The sequence below is a fragment of the Aplysia californica genome, unplaced genomic scaffold, assembly GCF_000002075.1.
Source record: "Aplysia californica isolate F4 #8 unplaced genomic scaffold, AplCal3.0 scaffold00413, whole genome shotgun sequence".
NCBI classification, from domain to species: domain Eukaryota; kingdom Metazoa; phylum Mollusca; class Gastropoda; order Aplysiida; family Aplysiidae; genus Aplysia; species Aplysia californica.
This window is the reverse complement of record NW_004797683.1, coordinates 287894-307006: the sequence shown is the minus strand read 5'-3', so window position 1 is coordinate 307006 and position 19113 is coordinate 287894. Positions and strand designations below refer to the sequence as shown.

Here is a 19113-nt window from a genome sequence, read left to right as displayed (position 1 = left end):
TCTCTCTCTCTCTCTCTCTCTCTCTCTCTCTCTCTCTCTTTCTCTTTCCCTCTCTCTCCCCCCTCCCCCTCTAGCTTTCTGTCCTGCCCCTCCCCTATCCCCCACCCTTTCTATCTGTCTGTCTGTCTGGTTGTTTATCTGTCTGTCTGTATGCCCCCCTCCCCCCTCTCTCTTTCTGACACTGGAAAGTTGATACTGGCAACAGGTTGCTCTGGACGAGTGTCCTCTCAACACGTGAAAGGATGAGTTGATCAGGGAAAATTACGTTCTTGCCAGTATACTCAATAACAGCATACAACACACCATACAGCTGCTGTTGAAACTGAAATCCCCTCCCCTCTCTATTCTGTAAAACACCGCACTGCGAGTTATTATACCGGTACTGTGGTGGGTGAGTGTACGGTGGGCTCGGGTCAGGCAACAGCTTGTTGGCCCACAGAACTGGAAGAGGGACAGAAGGTGCGTGTGATAGATTTTTTTCCTCAAAAACCTTACCTGCCGCACTGGAAAATGTGGATGGCTGGAGGGTTGATGGGATGGGATGGGGGTGTCGTGTCGCTTATTGGTTATGCTTCAATAACTCCCCCTCCCCCGCCCCCGGTTCCCAGTAGTGGGTGGTTGGCTGATGCTCTGGTGTGGTTTGCTACTTCTTTCCTGTCAGGCATCTATTGTTTTGATCTCTCCTCTTTCTTTTTTGTGTTGCTTACTCTCTTGTAACACCTCTAATCTTCTGTGCTTATATGACCTTATTGTGTTGCAAGTGCTGTAAAACTCTTACTAAAACTAAATAGTTTATGCCCATCTGCCTTGCCTTTTCTGGCTCTCAGTTATGACTCCATCGTGGTGTTAAATGAAAAGAAACCCAATTTATCTACCTGCGTAGCATGGTGCCAGAGGAGAAGCTTCCCATAACAATAGTTACTGAACTTTGCTGTCGAAAGAGCTAGATCGTCCGCAAGTATACCTAAGTATTGATGACGTCCGGGGATTAACAAGTTCTGTCGAAACTGCTTTAACGTCCATCTGTCCAAGATAATCGCTTCTTCTACAGACGGCCACCCCCCCCCCCCACACACGCTCCCTATGCTGTTTTTCTATTATAATGACACTGTCCAATAAGACCCCGTCTCGTCTTTTCTCCTCGACTATAGAACCCCGTCTCGTCTTTTCTCCTCGACAATAGGTGGTACTGGAAAGAAGTCAAATGAGGTAGTGCTTGATGAAGCCCACGTGGGACGCTCGATGTTAAAGATAACCAGGAAACGACAAATGCAGTTTTTGGGACACCTGAATAGACATAAGGGTCTTGAACATCTAGCTCTCACTGGCAAAATTGAGGGCAAGCGAGGCAGGGGTAGGCCCAGAACAACATACTTAGGGAACCTAAACAAATGGGTAACCAGGGAAAGATCAGGGAAACGTAGCTTTTTTTTTAGAGCATCCCATGATCGCCGATGTCTGTCGCAGATCTGGCACTGGATGATGATGATGAATAGGTGATATTCCTCTTAGACAGGTTCGACTGCGCGTTTTAAAATAAGTAACCCCGAAGCTAATTTCTATCGGCTAACTCAAGTGGTATGTTCAGTAAAAGTAAAAGTTATTGGTGATGTACTTCTTTCCTTCAAACGTCTATCGTCTAATAAATCTCACATCTTTTTTTGTGTTTGTTCCTCTCTCGTAACTCATCTAATCTTCAGCATTTATTTATACATTACCTTATTGTGCTGAAAGTGTTGTAAAGCTCTTACAGTGGGTGGTTGGCGGGTGCTCTGGTTTGGTTTGCTTCTTCTTTCCTATCAAACGTCTATCGTCCTTATCTCTCCTCCTTCTTTTTTGCGTTTGTTACTCTCTTGTAATACATCTATTCTTCGGCACTTATATGACCTTATTTTATTGCAAGTGCCGTAAAACTCTTACTAAAACGAAAAAAAAAAGCTCTTACTAAAATACTTTATTTTAAAAAGGTTGTTGCCACTGCTTCGTTTGTTTATTTTCCTACCTCTGTGGGCTGTCTCAAAACGCTTTGGCTCACTGCATCTCGACTATGGCAACCCTTGTGGTCGTGGACGCCCAGGCCAGCCAGGGCTAATTTGTCTACTATACTGCGTCATGTGAAAACGCCGTGTGTTTCTAGTGTGTAGCGCCTGTTGGCCTTTGACTTTTGATTGTGTGTATGTGTGTGTGTGTATAGTGTATGGTTCAGGATGTGTATTATTTTTATTGCTACGATTTTATGACATGTGTATAGGGGACTATTTTTTTTCTCGACCTTATTGTGTGTTTTTCTAAAGGAAACTGCTGTCGCCGTTGGTATTTTGATTAGATCTAGATCTATGTAGATCTATCCCAACTTTTGTGTAAATGTCGAGTGAGCGGTAGCCAGAACTCGGTTCATGATTATTCATTGCCATGGCTGAACATGCCTGTGAGTGGCATTTTTTTAAAATCGTAAACATGCCCGCCTGCAGCACGCGGTTACTTATTACTCTGTGTATCGTTATGCTCTTGTTGTTGTTACCGGTAATTCATTACCCGACTTTCTTTTGAAGGTCAAATTCATTACTCCACGTTCTTCCGAAGTTTCTAATAATTGATTACCCGACTTTTTGCCCACGCGTCCCCCTTAATGCGCCGCCTATTTTGACATAAAGATAAAAAGTGATCGCTTCAGATTTTGTTTTTTATGGCTTTTTTTTTGGGTTTTTTGTAAAGTGTTTTACGGCGCTCGCAACTGCATAGGTCATATGAGCGCGCGGGACACACCTTATATTTTCAGTTGGTAGGAAATTTTGAATTTTGCCCGGGTGGCGGCCGAAGCCTACTTTTATCGATTTTAGACCACCAAGGGATCTTTAACGTGCGCAACTTGCACACGGGCCCTCCGAGATTTTTCGCCCTTGTCCGAAAAGGCTAGGTGTAGATCTTTCCTACCAGAAGATCAGGGGTGTGGCAGAAAGACAGCAGTAAGAAGGAGAAAGGCTGCAGAAAGAGTCAGGAGCCCAGAGGAGGGGGCAAAGGAGGTGAGGGAGTTGGGGGCAGAAAGAGGAGACGAAAGCAGCAGACGACAGAATATTGCTAGAGATCAGGAAAAGAGGTGAAAGGAGACAATTTTAGAGAAGAAAATTTTTCGGTCGCTACCCGGATTCGAACCCGGGACCTTTGAATGAGAGGCCAACACCTTAACCTCTAGGCCACGAGAGCCCCCTTTTAAGGCTTCGAACGACGGACTGCGTAAAGGGATGTGGCCACGTAAAAAAAAAAACGTCCTCTGTGCCTTGGAAAACAATGATTAGCAGTGACCTTAGTTGTGTTTTTTTTAATTTTTTTTTTTTACTTAAAATAGAATTGCCACACACGTGTCGTAATTCACACAGATACTCCAATCCCTCTCGAATGTGAGATAACGCATTCACCGTTCCACCGCCTCTTGACTCTGTTTTTCACGTTGTTGTTGTTGTCGTGAATTAGATGATTATTATAGTTAGTTACTCTTTGGAAAAAAAGTTGGCTCTCTTTTACTTTAACGTGTTTGCTGTCAACAAAGTGTACTACGGTCTAGACGGTTTTTGTCTCAACGCGTTTCATTCTTTGGGTTAGAGAGTCAACTTACGTGTAAATGCTGGTATTTATATGACTAGATCTAGACCTATATCGTGACATAATAACTCTTGAGATTTAATAATACGATGTTCTGAAAAACTGATACCAGGTTGTTGTTTTGGTCAGCTTTAGTGACTGTGACTTGTGTTTTAGCCATACGTTTGTAGTCTCCCCCCCTCCCCTTCCCTTCCGCACTTTCAACCCCATTTTACTTGTGGCTGGAGGGCGATACACACAAGTAGTCAGTATGTTTTGCTTTTATCTTGTCTTTGTGTATTTTGGATGACTGTCGCCTTGTTGTCTGCGCACAGTTAGCTCAGTTGGTATCATGCTGGACTACAGAGTAGATGACCCTGGTTCGAATCTCCAACGGGGTGTTCTGAACTTGGGTTGTTTTGGGGATTTCTGAAGGCCCTCTCTTTGCTCATTAGGTTTAAAATTTGGAGGTTCTGCATCTTGAAAGAACTTTACAGAGTTGAATGGGGCCTTTTACCCATACAATGACTGATGTGAAGTGTAGCATGGCGTTGGTTGCGAAGTGGTTAGGCTACCGGATTCATAATCGTGAGATTGCGGGCTCGGGGGTTCGAGCCTCACCTCGGCCCGACGCTGTGTCCTTGGGAAAAGCACTTTTCGCACATTTCCCACTTGGCTAGGTCTTCTCGGAATCGGGCTTTTAACTTGGGGGTTCTGCTTCTTAAATAATCGAATAGTGTTGAAAGGGACGTTAAACTCATACCATTTCACCTGTTTTTTTATGTAACGATGACGAAATCTTACTTTACAGGTGTTTTCACGAAGATGGGGGGAGGGGGCGGCAATTGTAATTTCCATACTAAGTTGTACCTGTACCTCTTTTACCAGTTTTTTCGTGTCTTTCTTTTCCTAAATGCCGAGTGACCGTCATTGTAGTGATGGTGTTTCTTCTTTTGAAATCAATACATCTGTGTGTACCTGTAGTTTCAGAAGCCGAATACAGAAGGAATTAGCTTGTACATGTACTTGTTGTAGATGTGGGTGGTTATTGCGCTGTGTGGTGGAATCGGTTTCGTTTTACTTTTAGGTGTTTTTGTAATTTTGAAAATCTACTTCCAGTCCTAGATCTACGACATGTAGCCGTGGTTTGGTCACGTGGTTAACTGCAAATCAACATCGACATACAGTCAGTGATCGGCATATATGATGTAACGGTTAGGCGCTTCGCAGTCGCCCGCAGGAGTCACGAGTTCGATTCCCAATTGGGGAGAAAATTTATTCAGTATCTATCTCAGTCTTCCTGCTGGGATGTTGTGTATCCCTCGTCCCTCTCAGCCCAGGTTAGTCCAAGCAGGCAGGGTCGAATCCTGCGGGCTATGTGTTCTAAATTGTGTCGATGACGGCATAAAAACCACAAGCATTTGTTTAAAAAAAAACTGACCAGAAAAAACAACAACAAAAAAAACCAAACAACAACAACAAACCGTCATCATCATCAACAACAACAGAAACAGTCAGTAGATATGAATACTATTTTCAACGAGCGGGGGCTAAGTGTGTCAAGACAAGAGTAGGAACATTTATTTTGTCATTTGTTCGTCCTTTCACCCCGAACCGCTACATATCGTGTAAGAGTGCACTCTTCAGATGATATGAGACTGGGGTTTCATGTCACAATCGAGCTGATAACGTCTCTCAAGGATAATGAAAACTGGTAATAGGTGATAATGCCAAGGCTAAAGGCTCTTCTGGAGACCGAGCAAAATGAAAAGATGCCGAGCAAAGAAGTAAATGCAATGTATTGTTAAAATACCGAGATACTAGATTGTTATGTTGATGATAGTAATGATATATTATAATAATAACCCCCCCCCCCCCCAACTATATAGCGCATACCCATGCTCCACAGCATACACTATATGCTCTACAAACAACTATTATGAATTATTACCCCAGAGGACTCTAGGCCTAATCTAATAGTAGTATTGATAGGGGCGTTCAACCCGTACCATTTCACAATTTCACCAATTCAGACTCAAGGCTCAAGGACACTGAGAAACATACTCGGCCTCCCGGAAAGCATACAATTTAATGTAAGCAGCCGATTAAGTGCTCAGACATTAACAAAAGGACAAGATCTTTTCCTGTCTATAGTTGGGTACCCATTCTTGCGTGGATGACATGAGGAAAAACTTGTTGGGTAAAATAAAGTGTCTTTCCCAAGGACTCAACGCCCTACCCCTCACGAAGTTCGAAGCAATGACCTTTCGGTCACGAGCCGGACAAATAAATAGAAATAACTACCGAGAACCATGCATTGACCAAACAAGCAAAACCTCAACAACAAAACAGCTAAGTCGAGCGTTGCACGGCCTTCAACTTTCTGTGGGGAGAGGGGGGGGGGGTTAGGAAGGACCGGCAAAGGTCTCTAAGTCAAAGCAGTGCTGAACAATGGTCCTATCGTTTGCGGATCGGAGAGCAAGACATGTTATTTTGTCTTGCCGTGCTTGTGCTCTTGCGCGCCCCAGCTTTGAAGCTCCAGTTATAGACCGTTCCAGGAGCAGACCGCTGTCTATTGGCCACTGACTGCTACACCACCTTGCTTTTCCCACATGACATAGCTCTTGTGTTGGATTTATTGCTGTTTGGTGGTCATTTTCCGTCTTTTGCTTGCTCTGCGTGCAATTTTGTTTTCCTAGTGGTAAATAAAGCCGGCAGAAGTTTTCCAAGCAGACTCAAAGAAAAAAAACTTGTCCCTGTATATCCAGACCGTAGATATTCTTAAAATTATCGATGAAATGAGTGTTACCGAGCGTTATACATTTCCACTGAATCAAGCGTAATCGTACGTTATGCAAATATCCAATGAAAAGGGCATAACTGACTTGCGACTGTTTATGCAAATATCCAATGGAAAGAGCATTACTAACAACTCTCCTCAGCACAATAAAAGAAAAGTGTGTGCGGGGCACAGCGAAAAAAAAAAGTTTGCTCCGAGGAGTGGTCAGGCGTGTCTCAAACCAGCTCCTCATGGAGACAATTAGCAGGAAGACCCTGAGGTGGACGCTGGAAAGGAGAGATGAGCAGCTATAGACATGTGCCGCCTGCTATGATTCTAGCTCTGGATCCAAGTAAATCCAAGTAGCTTGCTGGGCAAGTGTGGATCAGGATGGCCGCCTCTTTTGTCTGCTCTGTTCCAATTTTGAATGGCTGCCAGGTTATGGACATAGTATTTGGCCAAGGGCCGTTTAACGTCCTTGGCATAGGTTTACCCAGAGTACCCAGCCCATAGAGCATTTTGCACATGTCGTTGTGATTGCTTGCGTGTAGGGTGACTTTATTGTGAAGGACCGCCAAATCTGTCTGCTCTACACCTTTAAAAAAAAAAGAGGTTGTTTAGTGGTTTCTCAGCAGAGTCGTGTGTTTTCCCAGAATGGTCTAGCGCAAGACGTTCTTTCCCCTTTCTCCTTTCTGGGACTCTCTAGCCGTTTTGTGTATAGTGACGAGCCTTTCAGCAAGGTTATCAACAAAAAAAAATAAAAAATCAGTTATTATTATACCCCCTTTGCGTTGTCTTTCTCTCCTGATGCCTCTTTGAAAGAAGTTTTTAATTTATATTTTTGTATAATTGAAAAGGAAGATTACGTGCATTTGTTAACTGATTTAGTTGGGCTTTTCTAGTACTGTACTCAATTTATTTGGTAAAAAAAAAAATTCCTTTAGAGTTAACTCGACGTTTTGAGTTTATTTTGCACTCGTAATTTTATACGTATATTATCTTGGTGTAGTGGTTAGGCGCCTCGCCCTCGCACGGAGAAGACGCGAATTCGATTCCCGTGTGGGGAGGATTTCTTTCTATTGAGTATCTCCGTCTGTTTGTGAAGGTGTTGTATCCTTCTCAGCCTGGGTTGGCTCTGACAGGCAGGGTGATCGAAGCAACCAGCCTCCAAACGGATCTAAATCATGTTGATACAGGAGCGTAAAACGCTTACAATTATATGTATCAAGTCGCTTTTGATGGGCTCCATCTCCAACGGGGAAACTCTCGCATTATTGCTCGAAGTGGCTATTAGATTTCGACATCGAAACATACATTTTTTCAGCGTTGTACGTCAACTTTTTAACAGTTGTGTTTTCTCAGCTCATGTTATCTGAACGTTTGAATTCCTTCCCGTCGCCCCTGCGCCAGGTGTGATAGTGTGCGTGTGAATATCACAGGTACTCCCTTGCTCATCCCGTGGACTCTGTTGTACGTGTATAGATCCATCTAACACAGGTGTATTGATTCGTTGTTGTTGGGAAAATGTTAGTCATCGCTATCGTTACAATATTGGTTGCGTCCCTCGATTGTGTTATGTGCGCACGATGCGAAAGTGAACGCCCTCTTTGGCCTTGTTATGCTAAAAATGTTTGCCTTTATAATGCTTAAAACTCGTAATAACGCTCGCGTAGTGGTGATGATAATGATGATGGTGGTGGTAGTGTTAAATGTTGATGATAAAAGTAATCAAGTTGAAGCAGAAGTCATGTTGTTGTAGGGGTGGTGGTAATGACAGAAGTACATGTAGTAGGAATTATATTGCTTCAGTTTTTCCCTCTTCTTTTTTTGTGGGCGATTGGCGGGTGCTCTAGTGTACTTAGTTCCTTCTTTCCTTCCTATCAAACATCTATCGTCCTTATCCTTTCTCCTTCTCTTATTTGATTGTTACTCTCTTGTCACACCTCTAATCTTCGGCACTTAGTTTTACCCTTCGTCGTGCGGGCTATTCGACGGTCGTGAGTGCAGTGTAAGCCATCTGTTACAAACTAGCTCGGTTCTTTTCTTTTTTTCTCTCCATTGGAGGGCCTTGCAGTTGTAGCCCAATGACATATGATAGCCGTAGGGATCTAATTTATCATTCGCTGGCACGCTCGGATTATTATTATTATACTCACTACTTTACATACGGTATTGTGCTAAATATAGCGCGGAGCACGCGACCGCCCGAAGTTCCCGACACTCGGTGACACATCCTGCCCCATGAATTCTGCACCAATCGACTACTCGCCGGTGTCTTCGATGGATCTAGACGAAATTTACTCGGATCAGAACAAGCACCACCCTCTGCCATGGGAGGACAATATGTGAGTGAAGAATACGTATATTATGTATTATATAAGCGAGCAGCTTACTGCTGTGACTTTTGAACGTTAGATAAAATACGACCCCTTTTTAAAAGATTTACATTAATTGTGCATCAAGCTGTTTTTCCGATTTTTCAACTGCTGTCTTGCAATATTTGTTGCTGTTGTTTTTTCTTCTCTTTATATCAATAAGCTCATATTTTCTGTGTTTGAAAAACTTGTATAAATAGTTATATTCAAAAGTTTCTACACGAATGGGGAAATGACACGTTTCTGAAGGCAGCTAAAATCGTTTTACTTTGCCAGTGAGGTGGCTTTGTAACCCACGCTCCACACGATTGCGGTGGTCACAGCTGCATTTTGATTATATTATGCGGTCGAACGTTTTAAGTTTGTGTTTTCTGCACCACGACTCTACTTGTTGAACTCGCTCCTACATATTACACGTACATGTACATGTAACTGGATGTTGAAAAAATTGGGAACGTTGTGCTTTTTAGAACCAAATCCTTTCGAAATGCACATATCATCTCACCCCCCCCCCCCGACCCTCGTCCTCCTTCCGTGTGTCCCTGTCTCTGACTTTGAATTTCTCTGCCTCCCTCTCCTTCTGTGTGTCTGTCTGTCTGTATGTCTGTCTGTCTGTCTGTCTGTATGTCTGTCTGTCTGTCTGTCTGTCTGTCTGTCTGTCTGTCTGCGCACGCATGTCTATCTAATAATTATTTACCTATATGTACATATAATTAAATACTTCATATTTATACAAGGTATTGGGCCTGTATCTCAATTAAACATTAACTTGAAAAGTCTAAAGTCATTGTAAAGATCTCAAAGTCTCAAAGTCACATGGTTTCATTTTTGCAAGACAGTCTTTACGTTCTGGCAAAGGCGGTTAAGTAACGATTTTACTGTAGACATTAAATTTGTGCTCCTTTGATTTCTTCTTCTTTTTTTCATTTTTGAATATCGTCCGTTCGTTTTATTTTAACAACATTTCTTTCTCTGCTGATGTAATTATTATACGGCTTGCGTAATGTTTGTTTTATAGTTCCCCATATTATATCATGGAGCCGCATTCCAAATTCGCCCTGCCATAAATGGGCCTTAACCAGATTCTCTCCGCTTCGTTTCTTAAATGGGTCATGTTGTAATAACTATATTCAGTTGACTAAGAATCTGGGTCATCTTGATGCCACCGACTCTTGCTTGGTTGAAATTAATGTATTTCATGTCAAATACGTTTAGAATTTGGGCCGTCTGAATGATGTTACTGTCTCTTATCTTTCGTGATGCTCACTGTCTCACTTGTTTTTGTGGTGCAGCTGTAAGAAATGCGCTTAGCTTCAGAGTTCGATTCTCGTTGACCACTCCCTCTTGTGGGCCGGTTGTTTCGGAGATGGGAGTTAAACTCGGAGGTCCCTCCTCTTAAACTTAAAGATAACCTAACAGTGTTGATAGGGCCGTTAAACTTAAGCTATTTTACCATTTTTCATCTCATGTGGGCGGGATCGCTGCCACACGTGAACAGACATTTAGAAGACTTTCGACAACTGTACGACATCAAAGATTCATATCAGGGACACGCCGTTAGCTCAGTTGGTATCATGTTGGATTTCTACGGTGTGGATGACCCTGGTTCAAATCCTCGAAGAAGCGATATGAACTTGAGATATTTTTGGGAGCTTTTAAAGCTTTATAGATTCACTTTGCTGGCTTGGTCCTATCGGATATTGACATTCAATTCGGAGGTCTCCCGGCGCCCTTTTGATTAACTGTACTTTGTTGAAAGGGGCATTGAACCATCAATGTGGGTGGTTGGCAGGTCCTCTGGTGTGGTTTGCTCCTTCTTTCCCATCAAACTCAAACTCAAACATCTATCGTCCTTGTCTCTCCTCTTTTTTTTGTGACATGTATCATCCTTATTTGATGTTGTTCTCTTCCCTCCCTTTTTTGGGGTATGTTACTCTCTAGTAATACATATATTCTTCGGCTCTTTTGTGAACTTTTTGTGTTGCAACTGCTGTAAAACTCTTACTAAAACTAAAAAACCATCAATGCAGTAACCTGCTGCTGCTAATACTTGGTAGTGTTTCTCACTCGGACTTGTCTGTCCACCCCATGCCGCTAAGGACGGGCGTCTGCGACCCGAGTTCCATTCCCGAATGGGACGAATTTTTAAATGAAATATCTCGGGTCTTTTAGCTGGTTTGTTGCATTCTACTCAGCCTTCGTTCGCCCTAACAAGCAAAGTCGGAAATCCACCCACTGAATGATCTAAATTGTATTGATGGAGGCGAAAAAAAAAAGAATTTAAAAAACACAAAAAACTCAAACAAGCAAGCAAACAAACAAACAAACAACCCCCCCCCCCCCCCCAATGCCCAAACATGAAAGCAACAACAACGAACGAGAGGTCTTAAATTCGAATCTGACATGAGTACGGCAATCTGGTTGGGAGGTCACTTTCTTTATTTTATTCTTTAAAAAAAAATGTTTCAGAAAAGTTGTAAATAACTGGCATAATGCCATAATGCAGTTACTAAATTTCCACATTCCATCTGTTTGAGAGTATTGTTTAATACAGATTGTTGTTTGGTGCCGATGACCAAAATAATAACGACACTAATGATGATGGTGCAATGAGGTAATTATATTCGGGTTATTGAGCGTTGTGAACGAGAAATGTAAATTTATTCCACGTACCATTTACGGCCCGTCCCAATTTTTCTCGTTTTCTTCATGCTCTTGGTGATGCAACATTTTCCACAAGGGCATGCACTTTTATATGTCATGCACACCCCTTCTTTCGACCGCCATGTCTGTCTGTCTGTCTGTCTGTCTGTCTGTCTGTCTGTCTGTCTGTCTGTCTGTCTGTCTGTCTGTCTGTCTGTCTGTCTGCCCCCCCCCCCCCCACCCTTTGTTTTGGCCTCGACACGCATGGCGCCCGTTTCTTTCCTCTCTGCCATTCCTTTACTTCTTCTTCCCACACTTTTCCAATACAGTTAAAATTGTGTAATGCGGCCATCCATTGTCGAGGAGAAAAGTGGCCCTCTTAAGATCTTATACAGGTGGGTGTCTTACGCAATGTAATTATAATGTAAGGAATAAGCAAGGGAGGAAATGGAAAGTGACCGTTCGCAAAGTCAGTTAGGTGATTGTCTTGTACAGGTGGGCTTTAGACTAGTTACAGCAGGTTCGTGGGTGGTTTGCGGGTGCTCTGGTGTGGTTAGCTTCTTCTTTCCTATCAAACACCTATCGTCCTTATCTCTCCTTCTTCTTTTTTTATGTTTGTTACTCTCTTGTAACAGCTCTAATCTTCTGGCGCTCATATGACCTTATGCAGTTGCGAGCGCCGTAAAACCTCTACTGAAACTAAACAGTGTCATTATAATGTAATGAATAAGCAAGGGAGAAATTGGAAAGTGACCGTTCGTACACTTAATTGATTGTCTTTTACAGGTGGGTGTTAGACCAGTTAGAGCAGGTTCGACGGTAAAATTCGTTACGAGGATAGTCCTGATCTTAGACGATGTTTGCTTTTAGTTTCGAGTTGCGATCGCCGAATGTGGATCACCCGCCTCTCCTTCTTTGCCCCCCCCCCACCCCCCCCCCCCCACCCCCTTTCCCCTCTTAACCAGGGACCCTATTTTTATGACTTTGAAGGGGGACTTTGTTTTGTTTTTGCTGTTTTTTTGTGTATTTTGCTGTTATTGTTTCATTTCGACAGTGTAACTGAGATTTGACACGTATGTGCCAGCGTCGTAAGCGAGCGTGCGTCACTTGGAACCAAAAATATCTCAGGTATCAGATAAGTTCGCCCCCTGTGTGCCAGTTTACAGTTTACGCTCTTCTGAGGCCAACAAAGAACTGAACTAGTTTTTACGATCTGGCAAACCATGATACGTTAAGAAGTACAAAGTGCAGTGGGTTTTTGAGCTTGTTTTCTCGCTCGTGTTTGTTAAAGACCATTTGGGGGGTATTTGGTGTACCTCTGTTTGTACCTCTTTTCTATTTTATATTCTATTCTTGCTCCCCTCTTTCCCCCTCCCACCCCCCTAAAAATTGCGCTCCGTTTGTCAGCGTACTAACACACACACACACACACACACACACACACACACACACACACACACACACACACACACACACACACACACACACTCACACACACACACACACACACTCAAACGCGCGCGCGCTCACAAGCACTCACACACTTACACAGAGAGAGTTAGAGAGAGAGTTAGAGAGAGAGAGTGAAAGAGAGAGAGTGAAAGAGAGAGTGAAAGAGAGAGAGAGAGTGAAAGAGAGAGAGAGAGAGAGAGAGAGAGAGAGAGAGAGAGAGAGAGAGAGAGAGAGAGAGAGAGAGAGAGAGACAGAGAGGGGGGGTTAAAAGTTAATGTATTCCTCCCTCATTCCCCATGGCCATTGCTTGGGGAAAGGAGAGGGAGAGGGGGAGAAGTGGGTACGTTAACTCTTTTTTTTTCTGTCTGTTGTATTTGTACCAGTCCATTTTTCTTTCTTTCCCCAAGTCCTAAAGTGACATTTATCGTGTCAACATGCTTCTCCGTGACGTTCTTCTTTTCTTTTCTTTTTTTTTTTTTTAAAACCACAAACAAACATTGTCCAGTCTATTGACATCCTGTCGTCCTTCGGTTTCTTGCTTCTGTGTTTATTCCCTCCTCCTCATGTTACCTCTGTCTGTCTGTCTGTCTGTCTGTCTGTCTGTCTGTCTGTCTGTCTGTCTGTCCGTCCGTCCGTCCGTCCGTCCGTCCGTCCGTCCGTCCGTCCGTCTGTCTGTCTGTCTGTCTGTCCATCTGTCTGTCTGTCTTATTATTATTATTTTTTTCAGTTTTAGTAACAATTTTACGACTCTTGCAACACAATAAACTCATAGAAGTGCTGAAGATTAGAGGTATTGCAAGAAAGTGACAAACACCAAAAAAAAAAAAGAGAGATACGGACATTATTATTATGTTTTAGTGGAAAGAAACAGCAAACCACGCCTCCGCACCCAACCGCCTGTCTTACCTTTTTTTCATCTTTAAATGACCATTACAGTGTTGGTGTTCAACTCTTTACTCAGACTCAGACGAACGTAAGTCAGTAGTTGTGGGAGGTTGGCGGGTTCTCTGGTGTGGTTTGCTTCTTCTTTCCTACCAAACATCTATTGTCCTTATCTCCCCTTTTTCTTTTTTGTTTGTTACTCTCTTGTAACACCTCTAGTTATCTGGCACTCATGACCTTATGCAGTTGCGAGCGCCGTAAAACCTCTACTAAAAAAAGTAGTTGTGCTTGCTTGCTTGTTTGTAGGTTGTTGTGTGTTTTTCGTATCGAGCAGATAGAAGTCACACTGGGAAAAGGAACGTGCTGAAGTATTGAATGGTTGGAGTCCCTTCTTCTTTTGTTTGACCGCAGAATTTGCGTGTGGGTGTTTGGCGGGTGCTCCGATGTGATTCTCACCTTCTTCCTTATCAAACATCTGTCGTCCGTATCTCTCCCCCCTTTTTTCTGTGTTTGTTACTCTCTTGTAACACCTCTTATCTCCGGCACTTATGTGACCTAATTCTGTTGCAAGTGCCGTAAAATGCTTACTAAAACAAAAGAAGAATGTGTGTAATATATCTTTGCCGGTGAAAATTGGCATTGCTCATAAACTATCCAAATGCACTCATCGGCCCGGCTTGTTTGAAGCACAGAATGCCCTTCTAACCTTCTTAAACCCATCCCTAGTCCACATCCAGGATCCACGTAAACAGGAACGGAGAAAAAAATGTTTTTAAAAGCCGGGAAAAAAAACCCAACCTACAACTAAAAGAACACGGCGCTCGAAAGGAAACGACGTGCCGCTATCCCCGTACGATAAACTGGGGCAACACGAACAGCCGGTTGGGATGGACGCATGTGGTGTGACTGTGTAGTGTTTGTTATACATGAACATGTACCGACTGCACAAAACATAGGCCTACTTGTGACTCGTGGTTGTTAAAAGTGAATGAACTGTTGTTGTCGTTGTGGGTGGTTGGCGGGTGCTATGGTGTAGTTTGCTCCTTCTTTCATGTGCTATGGTGTAGTTTGCTCCTTCTTTCATGTCAAACATTCATTGCCCTTTTCTCTCTTTTCTTTTTTTTTTTTGGTTGTATGTTACTCTCTAGTACTTTTACTATTTCAATTTCACCCCCTATTGCCGTTGACCGTTGAGCGTCAAGGGAGGATGCTGTTTTCTATGGTAGGTCAACTCTGTAGCTCTTTTAATTGAGATGACGTAGTTTCTCAGGGTTCCTTTGACTCCCTCTTTGCGTGGCCTGCCTCTTCCTTTGTAGCTTGCGTATACATGTATTACTTGGTGTTATAGGCTCTCGAAGCTGGCTGACTAGGTACAAAGTGACATTCGTAATAGGTGACCATACCAATACCATTTTATTTTCTGGGTTAAAAAAAAAATGAAACGCAGACAAGATTTTGTGTCAACAGTTTCTCTTACATCGTCATTTCTCTTCCTGTCTCTTCTTACAATGTTTAGTGTTTTGCGGAGACATTTAATTTCATCTCGAAAACGACGATTTTGCTTTCATGGGGTCAGGTTTGGCGCTGGTGTCACAATGTAGGTATAAACATTAGAGTAAAATGTCTCTCTAGAGTCCATGGAGAGAGAAGTTTGTGTGAGATAGGAATACGAGCTGATAGATGACGGTGTTGGCTTTTTGAGTTTTTATTTCCTGCCCTTTCTCTATGGACCCATTGAAAAAAAAATGTTTCCAAGATATTATAACTCCTTGACATGTTTTAGTTGTTTGTCACTTGCATTCACATGAATGTTAAGGGGACTATGATTACGGCTAACTTTTGTGACTTGTGTTTTTTTTATTTGTTTATTGGAGTTATTCTCATGTCAAATTTTTCACAGCCTTTTTAACACCTCTGATCTTCGGTACGTGTTCTTATATGACATAATTGTATTGAGTAAAACTGTAAAAACAATTGCGAAAACTACATGTACACTAGTTGTTGTTATTCTGTTCGTTGATATCGGGCGTTCCTGTATTCCTGTAGGCCGGCGTGGGGACAAAATTTAAGATGTACAACCCGCTGTTGTGACGTGTATTTAGTGAGGGCGTTTTCCGTTGTTGTCAAAATGATACCGGATAGCGGTCACGGGGAGCCTAATATACAAAAACAACAACAGCAACCCCCCCCCCCCCCCCAAGTAAATCAATGAGTGAATGAATGAATGAATTAGTTAATTAATGAATAGGCGAGTGAATACATAAATAAATAAATAAGATAAATAGATATATGAGTACATTTAAGCGTATTCAGCCTTGTAAATAAAAAGAAAATCGGAATAACTTGTAGAACTTAGATTTTGGTGATACTTTTAGGGTACAGCTTTGTGCAATTTTATTGTTGGTTTATTTTCAGTGGTCCTGTGCGCGTACCCTTCTTGATTTGTTGACGTTTTTGCCGAGAACAGTGCTTTTTCCCCTGTTTTCTGAAGTTTTGACGAATTTCCCTTGTGGACATTATAATATAATCGTTTGGATGGGAAAACTGTCCTCTCCTTCTACTATTGACACTGGGACTTTGTGCTGTTGAAGCTAGATAGGCGAACAGAGTAAGCCCGATTCCCTGTAAGGACTTCACTGTTGACATCCACCACTTGGCGCTCATTTGACCTTATGCAGTTGCGAGCGCCGTAAAACCTCTACTAAAACAAACAAAAGTATGATTTTGTATCCGCTAACTTGAGATGCTTTGGTGCGAATTGCCTCTGCTTTCCTATTAAGGATGTATCGTCCTTATATCTCTTTGGGGGGGGGGGGGGGGGGGGGAGCTTTTCTTACTCTCTTGTCACCTTTAATCTCTGGCACTTATATGACCTATTTGTATCGAAAGTGCCGTAAAAGTCTTACTGACTGGTACTAAACTCTAAACTAAGTTGAGGACGTTACCTTTGACTTTGACGATCAAGCCTTTTGCATGGATAGCTCAACTGTTTGCAATGGCAGTACACATGTATTATGCTGGCGAGCAAAGATAACGTGATTTTATTATCTCGCTCCAAGTTGATGCAATTTCCTCTATGAAGCTCGAGAGAACAGTTGCCTACTCCAACAACTCGGGGCTACGATAGTGCGATAGTAGTGGCCTTGAGGGACCAGTCACGAGTCTCCGACGTCTGTTGATTTGACCCGTTTCATCCGGTTAGCACCGGAATTTGTAGTCACCCAGGAATGTGGTTCGATTGTCGTCCCGCAGGTGACCTCGGGCGTTATCGATGGTGGTCATAAACTGGATATTTCTCCCGTGATTTTAAAAAGTACAGTATATAATATGAAGTTTTATTTACCTTTAAAAAGTGAGGGCAGATTTGTTTATCAATCTTACTTCGCTTCTCGTCCCTCTTTCAATTTGTCGGCCAGAGTGGCTAACACATGTTGTTCGAAGCGTGTTATAATGGTGACTTTGATGTTTTTGGTGCATAAGTAAATATCGGATCTGCCCATTAAAAAAAAAGCTCTTTCACTGACTGCGGGTGGTTGGCGTGTGACCCCTCTGGTGTGGTTTGCTTCTTCTTTCCTGTCAAACACCTGTCGTCCTTATTTTCCCCCCTTTGGTGTGTATGTTACTATCTAATAACAACTCTCATCTTTGGCACTTATTTGACCTATTTGTGTTGCAAATGCCGGAAAACTCGTGCGAAAAGTAAAACTAAGCGTCGACGAATTGCGACCAATGTATGCACATGTATGCACGATAAGAGTTCAAGGGTAACGTTGCAGTCGTTTTCTCTCTCTGCCGTAGCAGCTACCGATATGCATGTAGTAATAGCATTTTGCTTCTATCTATCCACCTCTTGACCGACTTTTGTGTTGCAAGTGCCGGAAAACTCTTAGTAAAACCAAACTAAACTAAACTAAACATAATTTGTATAAAGAGGCAAGGATGGCACGCAGCTGTTGTTATAGGGGATTAACAATGTATAATAATTGTGACTTGGATGTTCGTGGAGCAGGCCTATTCCACGGTAACTGGTGTTTAGTTTTAGTAAGTGTTTTACGGCACTTGCAACACACTAAGGTTATATAAGTGCCATGTACCTTGTAAGTTCTTTTGCCGGGTGTGCCCATTTCTGATGGGGTCGGGTAGGGTCGGGAGGATGGCCCGACTCGTCGCCTGAAAACGCATGCGTTTGTTTTTGAGGCACGAGTCGGGTGCGATCGGCCTGTGCCACGATAGCTCTCAATCTGGCTAGCAACCCGACCCGACCCGACCCGGCCCGACCCGACCCGACCTGATCCCCCAATGGGCACCCCGTATTACAGTGATAACATTGCAATTCAATATCAATTAATTTATTTGAACCTTAAATGGTCATACCATTTGAAAGACATAATATAAAGAATCATATTAAATGAAGTCATTTGAAAAAAAAGTACTTTATGCAAATTCTGTAACGTGTTTAGTTTCGGAAAACTGACGGGGGATTAATGATGTATGTTTTCTGTCCCGTCGGTTGTCGTGGAATATCCCAGCATATCTTATTACTGTCTTAGAAAGAGAGTGTTGGAGTTGCTAATAAATAATATAATCTCCCTGGGTTCTCACTTTTCTCTCCTTCGTTCGCTGCCTCTCCTTAATCTTTGCTCGTGGGTGGTTGGCGGGTGCTCTGGTGTGGTTTGCTTTTTCCTTCCTATCAAACGTCTATCGTCCTTATCTCCCCCTCTTCAATTTTATGTTTGTTACTCTCTTGTAACACCTCTAATCTTCTGGCGCTCATATGAACGTATTCAGTTGCGAGCGCAATAAAACTTTTACTTAAAAAAATCTTTGCTCGTACACGGTTGAGTTGTATTATGGCGAGTTTAAAGCCACAGCTTTTAAATAAAAAAAAAATTCTAATCTTTGACCGTCAGGTTTAACACCCGTCTAATGTATGTAGGAGTTAATTGAATGTAGTAGTTTTGTATCGTTTATTTCTTATGTTAAGTGGTTGCTTTTTTTCCTTTTTAAAAAACTCTTTTGTAAGGGGAAAAAGAAGGGGGGGGGGGGTCAACTGAAGAAAGACAGGAAAAAAACAAAACAAAACAGATTACAAGTTTACATGAGTTAGTTGGATTTGCATACAGCTGAATGACGTAAAGACTAGTAAAGAGGTGCTGTAACTCCCATTTGGAACTGGGATGTTCGGCACATCTCTTTATTCAAAGTAATAATTGCTTCAAATTTGGTGTGATGAGAAAATGGCACGCCAACGTAATCTCATTCTTATTGCTGTTAGTTGAGCTCTGGGTTTGTCGGTTGTATGCTTTTTGGCGTGATAAGGTAATTGATTACACTGACAGGCTTGAACCCTGCGTACTGTGTGTGTGTGTGTGTGTGTGTGTGTGTGTGTGTGTGTGTGTGTGT

General features: G+C 42.5%; 1 protein-coding gene across 2 annotated transcripts in view; it reads left to right on the top strand.

Moving 5' to 3' along the window:
* Positions 1 to 19113, top strand: part of PICK1 (PRKCA-binding protein) — a 46781-nt gene that overhangs the window by 6127 nt on the left and 21541 nt on the right. The window contains exon 1 of one of the 2 annotated variants that reach the window (XM_013085842.2): positions 8438 to 8703. Within the exon in view, the coding sequence (XP_012941296.1) occupies positions 8600 to 8703 (104 nt within the window). The 5' untranslated portion in view covers positions 8438 to 8599. 2 annotated transcript variants of the gene reach the window in all.